Source organism: Paroedura picta, chromosome 2 (genome assembly GCF_049243985.1).
Source record: "Paroedura picta isolate Pp20150507F chromosome 2, Ppicta_v3.0, whole genome shotgun sequence".
NCBI classification, from domain to species: Eukaryota; Metazoa; Chordata; class Lepidosauria; order Squamata; family Gekkonidae; genus Paroedura; species Paroedura picta.
The window spans coordinates 132075606-132091657 of NC_135370.1; the positions used below are offsets into that span (position 1 = coordinate 132075606).

Below are 16052 nucleotides of genomic sequence, written 5' to 3' on the forward strand. Positions count from 1 at the left end.
GGATCTAAGGGGCAAGTGGTTGCCCTCATTGACCCTAGCAACTTGTCCATCAGTTAAAGAGAGCTGCCTGAAGCTATCAAACACCTCCTGCGACAGCTACGGCGTTTCCAGTTCGCAAACTGTATTAAATAGTCGTGGGAAGGTCCCAGCGGAGCCTAGAACTTTGTCCACGAAATAGCTCAATAAAGCCACACAGCTCAGATCCAATTCCCTTACCCTTTGGTGCTCCTCCTCGAGGGCAGTAAGAGATCTAATTACTCTAAATAATAACTACATATGCTCACCAGTATGTCAATGTTGACTGCATCTTCACTTCGATAACTAGATAGTTCATCAACTGTTTCATCTGCGGAATCATCAGTCTTTTCATCTTTCTCCACATCATCCACGGTAATATCAATAATATCTGTATAATCCTTTCTGCAGCGGTTTGTTTTCACAGTGTCCTGTTTTGTGCATCTAACAAATTTCTCAGCATGCTCATCGGCACTAATATTTTGTTTTTCCAAAGGAACTGACCGTGTAGATGTTTTGCTGCAAGGCCCACTGATTTGAGAAAGGCTTTCCTTAACTGTCTGATCATCTTCCTGAAAACCAGTAGTGATTGTTTCATGAGCAGATGTGTTATGGTTCACGTGAAAATCTGCATCTCTTTTATCTAAGGACTCTTGAGCACAATCCACTTTTTTTTTTCTTGATGTATTATTTTGCATTTTGGCATTGCTGACTTTGGGTTTACCTTTCTCTTCTTCCCTGCCTCTCTCTGCTGAAGTAATAGAGTCGCCATTAGGCTTTCTGTTTCTCCACAGTGCTTTCAGATCTTTGTTCCCATAGTGATTCAGAGGTGATTTAGTCTTTTTCTGCAATTTCTCTTTAGAATCGATGTATACTTTGAGCTTCTCCAATGGTTTCTGGGACAATACATCAACAAACTTATCTTCCAGTTCTAAATGCATCTGCTCAGCTCCTCCTGAAGTAGCAGCAACGCTTCGTGTTTTGACAGACTGTGTCTGCTCCTTATTTGAGCTTTCTAAATGTTTAGTCTTCATCAACTTTTGTAATGAATTGAGTCCAAGAAATGTAGTTTGACTGCATCCCTCAGAAGCATTTTCTGAACTATATGGTACTTTATCAAGGGTATCTTCAGTACGTTTGACATTCTGTTTTTTCTCAACCTTTAACTTAATTTCTTCACATTTCATTGTCTTGCCAAGGTAGGATTGGCCTGATGATACAGCATCAGGCTGGGAGCCAGAAGCCCCATTTGGTATTTTTTCTACCATGTATGCATCCTTTTCAATCATCTCTGGAGTATCAGCATTTCTGTCACAAATGGTCCCTTCAGAGTGGGAATCTGTTCTTTTTACTGGCATATTTGATACTGTGCTGTTTGACTCAATAGCCTCAGCTTCTTGTGTATGTGATGTCTTTTCTTCTATATGAACAGCATGGGACTCATCTCTCTCACTAGTAGTTTTTACCTCAAAGGACCTAACTTGTTTCACAATGGAATCAGAGGTAGATTTTTGTCCTGGAACCTGAAGCAATGCAAAACTGCCAGTCTGAAGCGGAATTAGACTAGATGTACTACTTGGCTGTCCAACAATCTTTGAATCTACATCAGAGTCAGATGCAGTGCTTTCTAGCCCGGAAGGAGAAATTCTCAGAGTCAGAGTGCCAGCTGGTGACAGAGGAACTAATACTGGAGGAATAACGGGTGCTCCTTGAGAAACTGAAACAGGAGGTACAGGCAAAGATGTAAGAGTCTGCAATGCCTGGCTTACAGCAGGAGATGGAAGCAAAGCAGAATTGGCCTCAGTAGAATGAGATGAAGGCAACATCATGGGATCTGCAATGGCAGCGGTTGCTAACAATGTGGAAGTGGTCTCAGTACTAAAGGATGTGGGTAACACTGAAGAAGCCTCAGTAGTAGGTAGCACCGACAAAACTGCAGTGGCCTCGGAGGTAGGGGATGCAGACAAAGAGGAAGGTGGTGCACGCAGCATTGGAGGGGCTATGGTGGTTGGGGTGACAGACAACGCTGAGGTGGCTTCTGTGGTCAGAGGTGCCAGAGAACCAGAAAGATTCATGGACAAAGCTGAAGCAGCTGTGGTGGTCACTGTCACAGGTGAAACTGAAGTGGACTGGCCTACAGATGCATCTGGACATTTAGAAGGCCCAGGCAACCGGATTCCTACAACAGATCCTGTAGCAAGAGAGTAAGAAAAAGAATGTGTTAGTCCTTGCCACTGTTTTTAATATAATGGGGTACAGATTTAACAGACTAAAGATGCCCCACACTACAGGTGTTTTAGTTGGTTTAAACTGGCCAAACAGATCTAGCATCACCTTCTATAAATCCTTTACTGCCATCCAAATTCAAATATCGTCAACTGCCATGTTGGCCGGCCACCATTTGCAAAAAACAGCCCCTCATCAAGTATACATGGAGAACCTCCATTGTCACCGGGCTAGCTTTGTGCTCAGTGATAGATAAAATGATGTTTCTAATGACAGAGAGGATTATCGGATACCATCACAGCTCTGAAAGGGGAAGATCTGTTTAACAGTCTTAACTTCATTTCTAAATTTAATCCATCCTTTCCCTGTCTTTATCGTATTATTCTATTACTTTAACTGAAAATTGAAAAAAACAGTAAAGGAGAGGGGGAGTTGTAGGTATTTTGAACAAGCTGCTTTTGGAGTCAAGTATGTTCAGAGAGCTCAAGCAGGAAGAAATCTTATTTCTGCTTTCTCTGCCCCAGTTGTCACGTGCAACATACATCTGTATCTGCCTCCCAGTGCTTTCAATGTTGAAGTACACTGGAAGTAAACTAAGTCAAAGACTGATTTAAGAGGGCTTCATTGAAATGCAGAATTTTACCCTTGTCAATGCTAGCAGACAGTTGTAAAAATCAAGATTTTTGTAAAGTGATTAGTTTCCAGGGAGAGATACTGTTTTCTCTCTTGTTACTTTGAAATGCTTTTTGGAGAATGCTATACTCATGTAAATAAATATATACAAATGCATATACACAATATACACAAACTAAACATTTCTCTATCCCTACTCCACATCAACTGGTACTTATAGAGGGATGCCAGTGACCTAAGAGCAGGAACAGGGGTAGCTTCCAAGCTAAGGTGGGTCTCATGCTGCCATGTTATAGGTCACAGCCCTAGAGGTGAGTAGGAGACTCGCTAAAGCTGTGCCCCACAGCAAAATTTTCTTTAGACCATTTTTTACATTTCTTGGGAGTTGCCCATTGAGAAGACCAAGTGTAGGCTGCCATGACAGAGGGCCAGCCGAGGCTGTCTCAACTGCAGTCGTGTTTGCTTCAAGGTTCGTGGGAAGGGCCTGCTCTATCTTACTGATGCAGGGATCCTTGGGTGGACCAACTGATTCCTTGGGGATCAGCAAATTTGAGGCTAAGCTGTACAATTGCTTGTCCAACACAGGAAGCTTGCAGAATTGAGAAGGCTCAGGAATTTTGGTTGGGAGGGGGCCTCCCACTCAGATCTGACACTTTTGGAAAAAACCATATCAGAAGAGCATGCCTGATTGAGTTGGTTCAGCATCAGGAAGGAAACTTCCCTGACCCCAGGGTCTGTTAAACATTATAATGGCCTGAGGTCCCACCTCTTCCAACAGCTCCCTTTCCTCCTTTTCCAAAACAATCCTCAAAGACACTGTAAGCCAAGTACTCTGAAAACATCAAGGGGCTAGGCTCCCCACTGAGACCTGGCTTTCTCTTGCACCTAGCTGGTTTTGCTCTAAGCTGAGAGTCAGAACAACCCCTCATAATTCTCCCCCCCCCAATTTAGAGGCTAATCTGGAAAAGGAATGACCCCATTGTGATGGAACCCATTTATTTTATTTATTATTACCTTACTTGCTTATTTGTATGCTGCCCTCCCTTTTGGCTCAGGGTGGTTTACATTATAACTTTCACATGTGGTAAAGTACAATGAACATTCAATATAAAACTTATTTAACAGTGAACTTGTATCAAACAGTGCAATATAATAACAGTACTTAATAACAGCAAAAACAAAGCGTGGTATAACAATATTCAATAACAACAGATTGGTCAGTCTGCGCCGGGGTCCAGTTTTCAGTTAGTGCAGATTATTGGGCTTCTGGTTCGTGGTAGTCGCTTGTTCACTTGTCTTGGCCAAATGCCTCCTTTTTGCAGGCCCTGCAGAATTGTTTTTAGCTCAGGTAGGGCTCTGATGTCTTCTGGGAGCTTGTTCCATCAGGTGGGGGTCAAGACTGAGAAAGCCCTGGTTCTGGTCATTGATAGACGAGCTTCCTTGGGGCCAGGGATCACTAGCTCTTTGGAGGGCATAGGTGGAGAGGCAGTTTCTCAGATACTCAAGGCTCAGACTGCATATGGCCTTGAAGGCAATTACCAGAACCTTAGGCCTGACCTGGTAGTCAACTGGAAGCCAGTGCCGCTGTTGGAGTATGGGCCGGATATGGGCTCTCCAAGGTGTCCCTGTAAGGACCCTGGATGCTGCATTCTGCACCAATTGGAGTTTCCAGGTTAGGGCTAAGGGTAGGCCTGCGTAGAGCAAGTTGCAGAAATCCAATCTAGAGTAAGGTGACCAAATTTTAACATCGGTAAAGCTGGACACCATTGACCGGGGAGGGGGGGGGGGGTCTTGATTAAAAATTTGGTCTATATGGAGCAACAAAAAGTTTCATAGAATGCATAGAACACAAAAATAGTATTGTAATATATATTTTTAAATTTCAACGTAAGTACAATTTGCCAGGTGCCCCCAGATGTCCCTCCAAAAGTGGGACAATCTGGTCACCTTAATCTAGAGGTGAGTGTTGCCTGGATCACTGTGGCTAGGTGTTCTGGGGCCAGGTAGGGAGCAAGTAGCTTAGCATAGGGGGAAGAACGCCAACCGGACTACTTTTGCAATCTGTTCCTCTATGGAGAGGGAGGAGTCGAAGATTCCTGGCCGAGCATGCTACCAACAGTTGCATCCCATCCAGGTTGGGCAGTGATGAGGGCCTAGCAGGCCACAATACCCTGGGGCCAAAAGAACCCCACAAAGACTGCATGTGCCTCCAGGCACTCCAAAAATACAACGGGTTTGCCAACCGCACTGGCTGAAGGCCTCATGGCTGGAGGCTGATCTGCCTGCCAAAACCCCATCGGTGGCTGCACACATGAACATGGCAGGGCCTCTGGGGACAAAAGGGGCATGGTGCAGCTGTTGAAGCGGGAGCCACCCTATGTGCATCACCAGTCCTCCTGGAAGAAAGGGCTTGCCATCTCTCACCTCCCTGTTGCCTGACCTGATGGAGCCTAAAGGGCCTTAATACCGCCCACCACATGCTTCAAAGGGATGTGGGGGCTTGCAGGCCATGCCACTCTGCACACAATTCCAAACATGCCTTGAACTGCATTGTGAGGCAAACCACCCCGTTTGTAAGGAAAGCCTCTGGGGAAAAAAACTAAAAATTTGCAAATACAGCACTTTAGTTATGACGAAAACAACAGTTCTTGTTAAGACATATGAGATTTTTCAGTAAAACATTTTAAAAAATACAAAACACTTCTACATAATACCAGCTTTTAAGTGTACAATATAAAGATTACCAAGAGGTATTTCATATGTGCACAGCACTGAATTAATCCATTTGAATTCATAATGAAAACTGAACTGTAATGCACAGTAGCAAAGATTGTTTTTTATCATATGAGAAAAACTGGCTTATAATAGGGTAATAAAAGCCATGCCAACACTATTACCTAGGCACCTACAGCACAGCTATTACCCCCAATAAAAACAAAACAACCCCACCACCACCACCACCACCACAACCATTTTTCTCTCCGCTGTGCTGTATTCCTATGCACCTAGGAAAAACAAGTGAGCAATTCTGAAAGACTGTATTTATTGTGCAGTTTCTCCTCAACCTGAGAGAGCATAACTATCTTTTAAACCTTTACCTGGATTACGGAACATTACAGGTGGCAGGCTGGGTTGGGGTACCGTGGGTTGGAGTTGATGCAAAGGAACCAGCTGGATAATCTGCCCATTGGGATGCCGGTAGAGATTCACACCGCCAGGATTCCTTAAAGGTTGTAAAATCATTCTTTTCCCTTGACCAAGCTGTGTATTTTGTGGAGGTCGTAATGCAGTCGATCCTTGATGCACAGGAATTAAAAGCAATCGTGGTCCCATACGTTTCTCTGCTCCAGGAGATAATCTTGGAGGGCTTGGAGATAAAGGTGCAGCTCCTGCAAAATTAGGAAAACAATTCAGTATTTACCATACTCAGTTTTTGATTTTATAAAACAGTCTAAATAGGCAACAGTAGGATTAATCGGTTCAATTAATCAATCTTCAATCTACTTCCACATAAATGCTCATCAGCAGTTAGCTAAGTATTTTTAGGAAGCTTTCAAGTAGGTCATAAAATAAAATAACTTTATCCATTTGTTCCCAGCAACCATATTTTAATAGCCAAGGGTATAGCAGCTTAGTTTAATAGGGTTGGTTTTGTGAAAGAGAATAAAAAATATTCCCCCTAGAATTCCTTCTCACATAAACAAGTTAGTATAATAAACTCAAGCTCCCCTCAAAACTAATTTATTTCTTGTTTTCCAAAAACAAGATACTCATTTCATATCAGTTCCTCCACTGAGGAATTCTGACATATACAGAATGGAACCAATGCACATTCCAAATGAATCTGGAAACCAGAAGAGGAGAGACAAAGGTATGTAAAATTTTCAGAAACTCTGAAGCCACAGGGAAAAAATTTCCCCCAAAATATTCTGGCTAGGAAGGCAAGTAAATAAGCAAAACCTTCTCCTTCCTCATATGTAAACCAAGGCCTGCTGTTGCTCACTAATCTATCCAGCAACCAAGGAAAGTCACCTGATAAACGTCCATACATGTTAGCCCTCGCAGACCCCTATTACAGCATGCTGGTGAAGCTAGTAGAGCGCCTATCTAGTGAACCAGCTTGTGGCAACAATTAGCCATCAACAGGATTCATACCTTGTTTTTGATTTGATAAAGGACTTGTCTGAATTCCTGATGGTGCAGTACGAACACAATCAACTGTTGAAACCGGCGTAGTCACTGTGGCAGGTGATGCAGCTGTTAAGACACAGGACAGAGGTGCAGCAGAAACTGGAATAGTTGATGCAGCTACTACAGACTTTGCAAAAGCAATGGTTGCAATTGGTGTAGGTATTCCAGTCGATTGTGTTATTGTAACACTAGCCATAGTAGTTGTGGGTGAGACCATGGCATGGGAACTATTTTCAGATTTTTCACTAATATTCACTACAGCAGGGCCAGAAGAGAAGATAGCTTCCTTAAATTCTGAATGACTAGAAACCGTTACAGGAGGTAATGTCACAGTCATGCTAGTAGCAGCAGTAGTAACGGCACTTGTCCTGGGAGATAGCTGTGCAGACTTAATATTAAATTTCTGTGGTCCTGTCAGAGGTTGGGGTGTTTTAACTCCAGGGATCTTCTTTTGCAGTGCTCCAACTGCATTCACTATCAACTGAGAGGGCAAACTGTCCACTGATGGCCGAGCAGCTGAAAATAAAAACTTACAAGGTCAAAATCTAAGTTTTCTTCCCTCTCTATATCCCAGCATAAACCAAGATCACATTTTCTGAGACAGCACAGTTAATACTAGGCTTTGTAAGATCCAAAATAACTCTCCTATTATTTTTAACTTTATTGGAGAAAGTAGTTGAAAAGTGGGCAATTTGCTATTAAAATGCTTTCCCCCCTTATTTACTACGGCACTGATTCATAAATGTTAGGTTCTGGTATTATTAGGCTCTTTGTTTGAACAATTTAGAACTGCCCATTGTTGTACTTTTGCCGTTCCATTTTATCATCTATATTTCATTGCTGCATGTACAAAGTAACCTACTAGAAAGTAGACAAGATGAGATATTTAAAATATGTGCTTTCTAAAATTCAAAGCAGTTCTCACAATAAAGAGATGGTGTTTAATAACGTAATTACTATATATCAAAGACACAATAGAAGAGCAAATCTAAATGGAATCATCCCAATCACATTATTCAAGAATTCATGAAAAACTAGTTGAAAAAGCAAAGTTCTCACTGGACTTATCAGTTTCTTTGCTTCTCTAGAAACTAGTTCAAAACAGTAGATTGAAAAGTCAGTAAGTTTTATGATTTAAAAAAGCCCAAAAGGAGCTAGACTGTTGACCATGCTGCTTTCGATCGTAAAAGGAGGTTTTATATGTATTTTATATTCTTATGTCAACTGCCACGAGCTAGCTGAGCCGAGAGTGGTGGTCTATACGTTAAATAAACAAACAAACAAATACCTGTTGAAGACAACATGACTAATTTCAGACCCCTGTCAAATGTCTGCCTTGAGCAACATGAAAGAACATAAAGTGGCATGTTTTCTCTGAGGTATACTCAAACTTCTGCTGACTAATTCAGGAGACCTAGATTGATTTATTTGGGTAAGAAAAGAGCTGAGAACAACACAAAGCAGATTTATCTTGTGTATTCTAGTAACTCCTTGTTTGCTTAAAAATATTTTAGACTACCTTCACAAACTTTCATACAAAAAATATAAAGATCATCAAAGACCAACATCCACACACCGGGCTGACATATTTTCTAATCACCTAAATCAAATGCCAACTGGAAAAGATATGCTACAATGTCTTTTCTAAAGACATCTGGGGAATGGGGAAGTTAAACATTCTACAATCTCAAGACACTAAACTAAAAACAAAGCTTCTGGCAACTACAATTAAGCTTACCACCTTGATATAATTCAAGAGATTCAATAAGAACACAGGTGGCATCATGGGAACTGGTAAAGGAACAGACAATGTGTGGGGTTCCAGGCCATGAAGGCATTTAAAGGCTCCAACCAGATGAATTGTGCTCAAAAGAACGTTGGAACTACGTGCAAACACTGTAACACAGGCTGAATAAATTTACAACCATCTCATATTCATCAAAAAGAGGGGCAAACCCACACTGCTCACTAGCTGAAGCTTCCCAATAGTGTTCCCCTCCTGAATCATCAATGTAGAATCCTTTTCAGTACTTTCTCATATTGCATAATACTAAAATGAAATCAGCATATTTAATCAGTGAAACACAGATCATCTCCTATACCACACAGTAATGTTGTATGATATTTATATGTTATGAAAAGCAAACATGAACAAATGAGCAGGTTCAGGAATAAACCATTAATTAAGCATGAAAGCAAACACAGCTCAACCTTTCCAACTTAATAAAAGCAAATAAGGGCATTAGGCATCAAACAAAGCACTGGTTTTAAAATTACCTTACAATTAAGACATGGCCATATTACTATTTACATGGGAAATCTGTCTGCTATTGCAAACATAACCCAAATACAAAATAAGTCACTTCCAGTAGCCACTGCAAAGGCAAGTTGAAGGAACTTTAGCCTACCTAAACAAAAGAGAAGTGCAGTGGCACCACAGATGCTAACAGAATTCATTCCAGCATAAGCTTTCATGAGTCAGATGCATGAAGTATACATCCATTAGGCTGATCTCAGTGTTCTTAAGTACTAGAAGTGTAGTGGACAGAAGAAAACACAAATGCTATATTGTTACCTGTTTTTAAAAACAAAGACCATAATGCTCTAACCTACCTATGTGTCTTTGTGCTGGTGGAATGAATCGGTGTGATACAGAGGAAGAAGATGTAGTACTAGTGAAAACTTGTGTTTTGTCAGCATTTGAAGGGGATATGTCAACTGACTGTGGCTCTGAACCAGCATCTTTAGGATTAGGTGTCACTTTGGAGACCACAGTACTGAGAGTTGAGAGGTCAAGCACTGTGGGTTGTAACCTGCCTGTGATATAAGCGGCGAGCCGATTGGCTGGATGTAATGCTCCCATCTGTCCCAAAAGCAGTTTGGCCTGAGGATAATTTTTACCATTAACCTGCAAAGAGAGAGAGAAAATGCCAACAGTGGGTAATTCTGCCCTTTTAGACAATGGCAAAGATTCAAAGAACTGCTTAAGCTTTGCAGTAGGCTAGTGTTATCTTAATAGAGCTTGGTCTGTTTAGCCTGGAGAGGAGACGACTGAGAGGGGATCTGATAGCCATCTTCAAGTATTTAAATGGATGTTCTCTCTTGCCCCAGAGGGACGGACCAGAACCAATGGGATGAAATTAATTCAAAAGAAATTCCGTCTAAACATCAGGAAGAAGCTCCTGACAGTTAGAGCAGTTTCTCAGTGGAACAGGCTTCCTCGGGTGGGTTCTCCATCTTTGGAAATTTTTAAACAGAGGCTGGATAGCCATCTGATGGACAGGCTGAATCTGTGAAGGCTCAAGGGGGTGGCAGGTTACAATGGATGACCTATAGGGTTGTGAGTGTCCTGCATAGTGCAGGGGGTTAGACTAGATGACCCAGGAGATCCCTTCCAACTCTATTATTCTATGATTCTATGATTCTGGTTCTTTCTTTAAACAAGCTGACCCTACTCTTCTAATTTTATATGCTGAAATCTCTCAAACTTAAAAGCACAGAGCTACAGTTAAGGGAAAAGTTTAATGCTGGGGTCTCCAACAGGTAGCTCATCAGCTACTGCAGAAGAGCTCACGTATCCCCCCCCCAAAAAAGACTTCAAAAAGATGTTCTAGGTTTTTTCATAGATTTTTTTTTCAGTGTTGCTTTGGTGGTAGTCTCATTTCTGGTTCTCTTCATAATCTTTGCTGTATTTCTAGGACAGAGCAAAATTTGGTAGTATAAAGTAGGTCTCATCTAAAAAGATGGTGACCCCTTGTCTGAAGGCTTCTTGGGCTTATAGAACTAGAACTTCCAAAAGCATCTAGCCTAGGAAAAACATTTAGCCTGGGAAATATTACAGCTATTGTCCTTCTTTTTCATTTTAAAGAATCTCAAGATCTGGAGGAGAAACAGAAGAGTGATTGAAGTTGCTAGATGTTTTTTTTTCCACACTTTTCATCTTAATAGTTTTAGGTAAATATTGCTGCTCAAAAACGGGGGGGGGGGGAGAGCTGTCTCTTTTTCACATGTGTGTTACCATAATGGCAACTGCTTAGCGACAAACATGACACAATGACAGCCAGAGGGTCAGCCCACGGCCATTTTAAAATTGCCACAAGGGGATAGGGCCTATGGTAGTACGAAAACAGGTTATCTTGTTTTCCTTTTAAAGAGCTGAAACAGTTGGTGTTTCTGCGCTTTGGAAGGCACAGTGGGAGGAACAAGACTGCCAGTTGCCATCACACCATAGGCCCAATCAGAGCCTTATGTCTATGTTAAAATGGCTAAATTTTCCTCTATGGCACAGGTGACCAAACTGTGGCTCTCTAGATGTCCATGGACTACAGTTCCCATGAGCCCTTGCCAAGGTCACCCCTGCACTACGGTGTCAACGGTCACAGATTGGTTCCATGACTATTTTGGCCATTTAGAAAGCTTATTCTGTTGTATGTGTGGAAAGGTGAGATCAATAACCTAGCCCACTTTTGCAAATAATTAAGCAGAGGTAGTGGCAAAATTGTGATAATGCTAGGCTTACCATGTAGTTAGAGACTGCAAATGGCTATCTTTTCATGCAGTTACACAGTAAGTATTTAAGTAGATATTCAGACAATTCCTGCTAGCTTGATGTATTCCTAGAATATGTGTATAGAACAGGACAAGTTTGTTTTCTAAAAATTCCTATTTTTTAATAATTTTCTGGTATCGTACCAAGGCAACCCCACAAAAAGAACATTACTGTAATCTAACTAAGTTTTGGATCAAAGCATGTTCTTAAACACTATAAAACTGTTTTAAGCCAAAGAATTTACAATTGGGTCACAATTTGTAGGAAATTATCCCAAAACAACAAAATACTTTTAGTGAATTACCATAGGAGACTATGATCAAAATTTAAATTACAAGGAGCAATGACTTCAACCCATATAAGAAATACATATAAGACCAAAATGATGAGAACAAACAAATGAAGCTGCTTCAACTATAGATTTAACTAGGGATGGGGGATCAGCCCTCATTAAAACATTGGCCTTTACCAAGAGTCTTAGCAACTGAACCAAATTTAGTTAAGCTAATACATAAGCATTCTTTTCCAAACTTTGTTCAACCTATCAGTAAGGCTTAGTTCTCACAGCGGCAACGATACTGCCTAGATACCATACTATTCAAGATAATAACTTCAAGAACAAAGATAGAAGTTTAATCTCAACAGAAAAACCTACCTGAATCAGGCATGAAGGATTCAAATTAGATTTGCATGTATAGGCAGCCAGTTTTCCTGCAGGAAAAAGCCCAGCATAAAAAGGCAAGCCCTTCTTCCTTTGTTCTTGTAATTTGCCCAAGGAGCCAGGGGTTAAGAATGTTATTTTTTCTGTCCTTTCGCATGGTGACAATCTATTATTAGGTGTCTCCAAAACAGACATGAGAACATTTTCATCCTTGTTTTGGCAAGAAGGCATGGAGATTTTCACTCGGGAAGAATAGATGGGAGTGTTCTTCTCATCCCACGTTTTGGTTTCAGATTCTAGATCAATAGCAAAGTTTCCTACTTTGAGGGACTTTGGCATCTTGTCCTTGATGTGCTGTGATAGGGTATTCAAGATCTCATTGCGATCCTCCTCCCAGTTGCAATCAGAAACAATCTCGATTAGTTTGGTTGTCCCATTTGGTGTGGTGTGATGTACATAGGATGTGGATGGATCTCCTGCACTACAGGAAAACCACCAACTTTTCTCTGGGAAAGAATGGAAATAGGTTTCTGCAAGATTGCAGCTTCATATCACCTGGGCTGATTTGTTATCTATACTGCCTACCTTGTAATACCGAACTGGGTGGGTCCCAGTGAAGAAACAAATATAGAAAAATACAGATGCACTGGGAAACCAATACGGCAATAAAATATCCAAATTGGACTTATATAGTCATCGCTCTTCAGTAATTCTTTTATTCTTATTTCACACAAGTCCCGACGCATTTCTCCTTACAGCTTTTTCAAGGGACGGTTTTTATATTTAAGAACCCACTTCAACTTATTAAGGAATCTCTTAATCTCGCGTTTGAAGTGCCACAAGCTAATTTTAGCTATTGTATGACCTTATAATCCAGTGGTCCCCAACCCCTGGTCCAGAGACCGGTACCGGTCCGTGGATCAGTTGGTACCGGGCCGCGGCTCCTCCACCTCCTCCTCCCTGGCTGCTGCCTTGGGGGCTGCCCTGCCACTCTGCTGCCGGCTCAACTTTGGTGCTGTCCAGCGGCCTCCATGGCTGGGGCTTCCCCTCGGCCTGGCACTGTGCAGCTGCACAGCGGGAAAGCAAGTGGAGCAGGGGCTCAGCCAGCGGCAACGTCCCTCGGCAAAAGACTACCCCCCCCCGGGCCTCAGTAAAATTGTCAAGCGTTGACCGGTCCTTGGTGATAAAAAGGTTGGGGACCACTGTTATACTGTATCAAGAGATTCCTGAAGTTGGTTCTTATATATAAAAACCGTCCCTTGAAAAAGCTGTAAGGTGAAACACGTCGGGAGTTGTGTGAAATAAGAATAAAAGAATTATTGAAGAGAGACGACTCTATATAAGTCCAATTTGGATATTTTATTGGCGTATTGGTTTCCCAGTGCGTCTGTATTTTTCTACCTTGTAATACCAGCAGCATAAGCTAAGTATACTAAAGGCATAGAGCCATCTGAAAGATCAGGTGTTACGATACTCATACATTTCAGATAAACAATCTTATTCCTCAATATCTACTTAGATTCCATGTATCAAAACTGGATTATGACAGGTTGTTTTTTGTTTGTTTGTGTCTCTAAATAGAAACCTGGATTTTTTACCCCAGTGGACAAAACCAGAATTATACCCCAGTGGACAAAAAATTGTGTTCTGAAGGTAAAGTTTGTATTAAACAAGCTTTCTCCTTACCACTACTTCGTGCAGTCCCTTTTCAGTCCCAAGAAAAAGAATTCCTGGAGTTGTGGAACCCATATGAATAAGCAGTGGTCTGCGTCACATCATTATATACCATTTTCTTCTACCCGAAGGGGTCTCAAAGCAGCTTACAGTCGCCTTCCCTTTCCTTTCCCCACAACAGACATCCTGTGGGGTGGGTGAGGCTGAGAGAGCCTTGATATCACTGCTTGGTCAGAACAGCTTTATCAGTGCCGTGGTGAGCCCAAGGTCACCCAGCTGGCTGCATGTGGGGGAGTGCAGAATTGAACCTGGCATGCCAGATTAGAAGTCTGCACTCCTAACCACGACACCAACAGGCAGTAACTCACTCTTTCCTTTTTCATCAGTGAAGGGCAATTTTCTCCTACCATTCTTCCTTCATTGCAGCCTACCTCCTCACTCTACCCACATGGCTTTTTTTGCACAGGAGGCTCTGAAACTACCAAGAATAACCTTCCTAAGCAAAATCAATTAGATAAAAACCAACTCAGCTGCGACAACCAAAATACACCATAAAAAATGAAAACTAAATGTAATCAGGCCTTCAAAAATTTCAAATCTGATTCAAACTGGGAGCTGAAAAGTTTCATGAAGGCATTTTATAAAAATAAAAGCACATCTACTTTTACATCCCACACATGAATAAGGGTATAAATTTCTTGTTTCCTCTCAAAGGTATCCTCTAACAAGAATGGGAAATACTACTCAAATAGTTTAATGCTAAAGAGTTTCTTGCACTTTAAATTTGTAGATTTTGTATCTATATTGTTTTTTCTTCAATGCTCTAAGAACCAATAAAAGTACTACTCGACCGATTTTAGATGCACATGTAATTCTCCAAGAATTTATGGTGATACCTACATAACTGTTGTTGGATCCAGCAACTACAGAAGAAGGGATGGAATGAATGAGAACACAATTCCACAGCCCACTCCCAGTAGCTAGAATTTTCAAGCGTCCTATACAAACACACCTGTTTTAGAAGCTGGGGACTCAATATTCTAATCTTACCTCCAGGCTCTTTACCATCTTCCATTTCAAGGGGCTGAAGCTCAGACTGCTCCTGGAAAAGAAAAAAAAGAAAAATATTATTATTTATTATATTTGTTAACCGCCACTCCCAGATCAGCCAACTCATGGCAGTTCACATCAAAATTTAAAATACAACCCCCACAATATCCACCACCCTTAGCCCACCCACCTTTCTCCCCTCCTATCAAACTCAATGGACTGTTATTCCCTGCCATAGGGGAGGTGTGCTCATAGGTGTTCAGAGGAGGAACCCAGCAGATGTTCCTCATCTTAGCCTCAACCAAACTCTTGTTGGAACAGTTCCATCTTACAGGTCCTGTGGAACTGTGACAGCTCCAATAGGGCCTTTGGCTCATTCCACCAGCTTGGGGTCAGGACTGAAAAACGCCTGGCCCTAGTCAAGGCCAGGCATACTTCCCATGAACTGGGGATCACCAACACATTCAGACTCGCAGAGCGAAGAGCTCTGTGTGGGGCATAAGGAGTTAGATGGTCTCTCTGGTATGCTGGGGGAGGTTGGGGCAGCCGTGCATTAGAATCATAGAATCATAGAGTTGGAAGGGGCCATACAAGCCATCTAGTCCAACCCCCTGCTTAATGCAGGATCAGCCCTAAGCATCCTAAAGCATCCAAGAAAAGTGTGTATCCAACCTTTGCTTGAAGACTGCCAGTGAGGGGACAGAGCTGGATGTCATCAGTGTATTAAAGAAGAAGAGTTGGTTCTTATATGCCGCTTTTCTCTACCCAAAGGAGTTGATGACAACTCAGTCCAAAACTCCTTACTAGCTGGGCCAGAGGGCGCATATAGATGTTAGAGAGAAAGAACCGCTCCTTGCAGTACTCCGCATGGAAGTTGGTAGCTGTGCAAATGATTTTCTCCCACTGCCACCCTCCATTTATTATTCTGGAGAAAAGAGCCACTGCAAGGCTGACCCTCATATTCCAGCACTGGTGAGGCAGTAGGCTAATAACTCATGGTCAATTACATCAAATGCCACCAACAGCTCCAATAGCATGAGGAGCACCAACCCA

At 41.8% G+C, this 16052-nt stretch overlaps 1 protein-coding gene across 10 annotated transcripts in view; it reads right to left on the reverse strand.

Annotated features, from left to right (window-relative positions):
* LOC143830368 (MAX gene-associated protein-like) overlaps positions 1-16052 on the reverse strand; it is a 62919-nt gene that overhangs the window by 13957 nt on the left and 32910 nt on the right. For 4 of the 10 annotated variants that reach the window (XM_077322797.1, XM_077322795.1, XM_077322799.1 and 1 more), the window contains 6 exons: positions 15000-15051; positions 12270-12781; positions 9679-9973; positions 7030-7581; positions 5973-6263; positions 285-2206 (listed from right to left, as the gene is read on the reverse strand). In XM_077322797.1, coding sequence (XP_077178912.1) covers positions 285-2206; positions 5973-6263; positions 7030-7581; positions 9679-9973; positions 12270-12781; positions 15000-15051 — 3624 coding nt within the window. Of the gene's footprint in view, positions 1-284; positions 2207-5972; positions 6264-7029; positions 7582-9678; positions 9974-11584; positions 11682-12269; positions 12782-14999; positions 15052-16052 lie in introns of those variants that run through there. The other 6 variants (XM_077322802.1, XM_077322800.1, XM_077322801.1 and 3 more) reach the window with 6 other exon arrangements.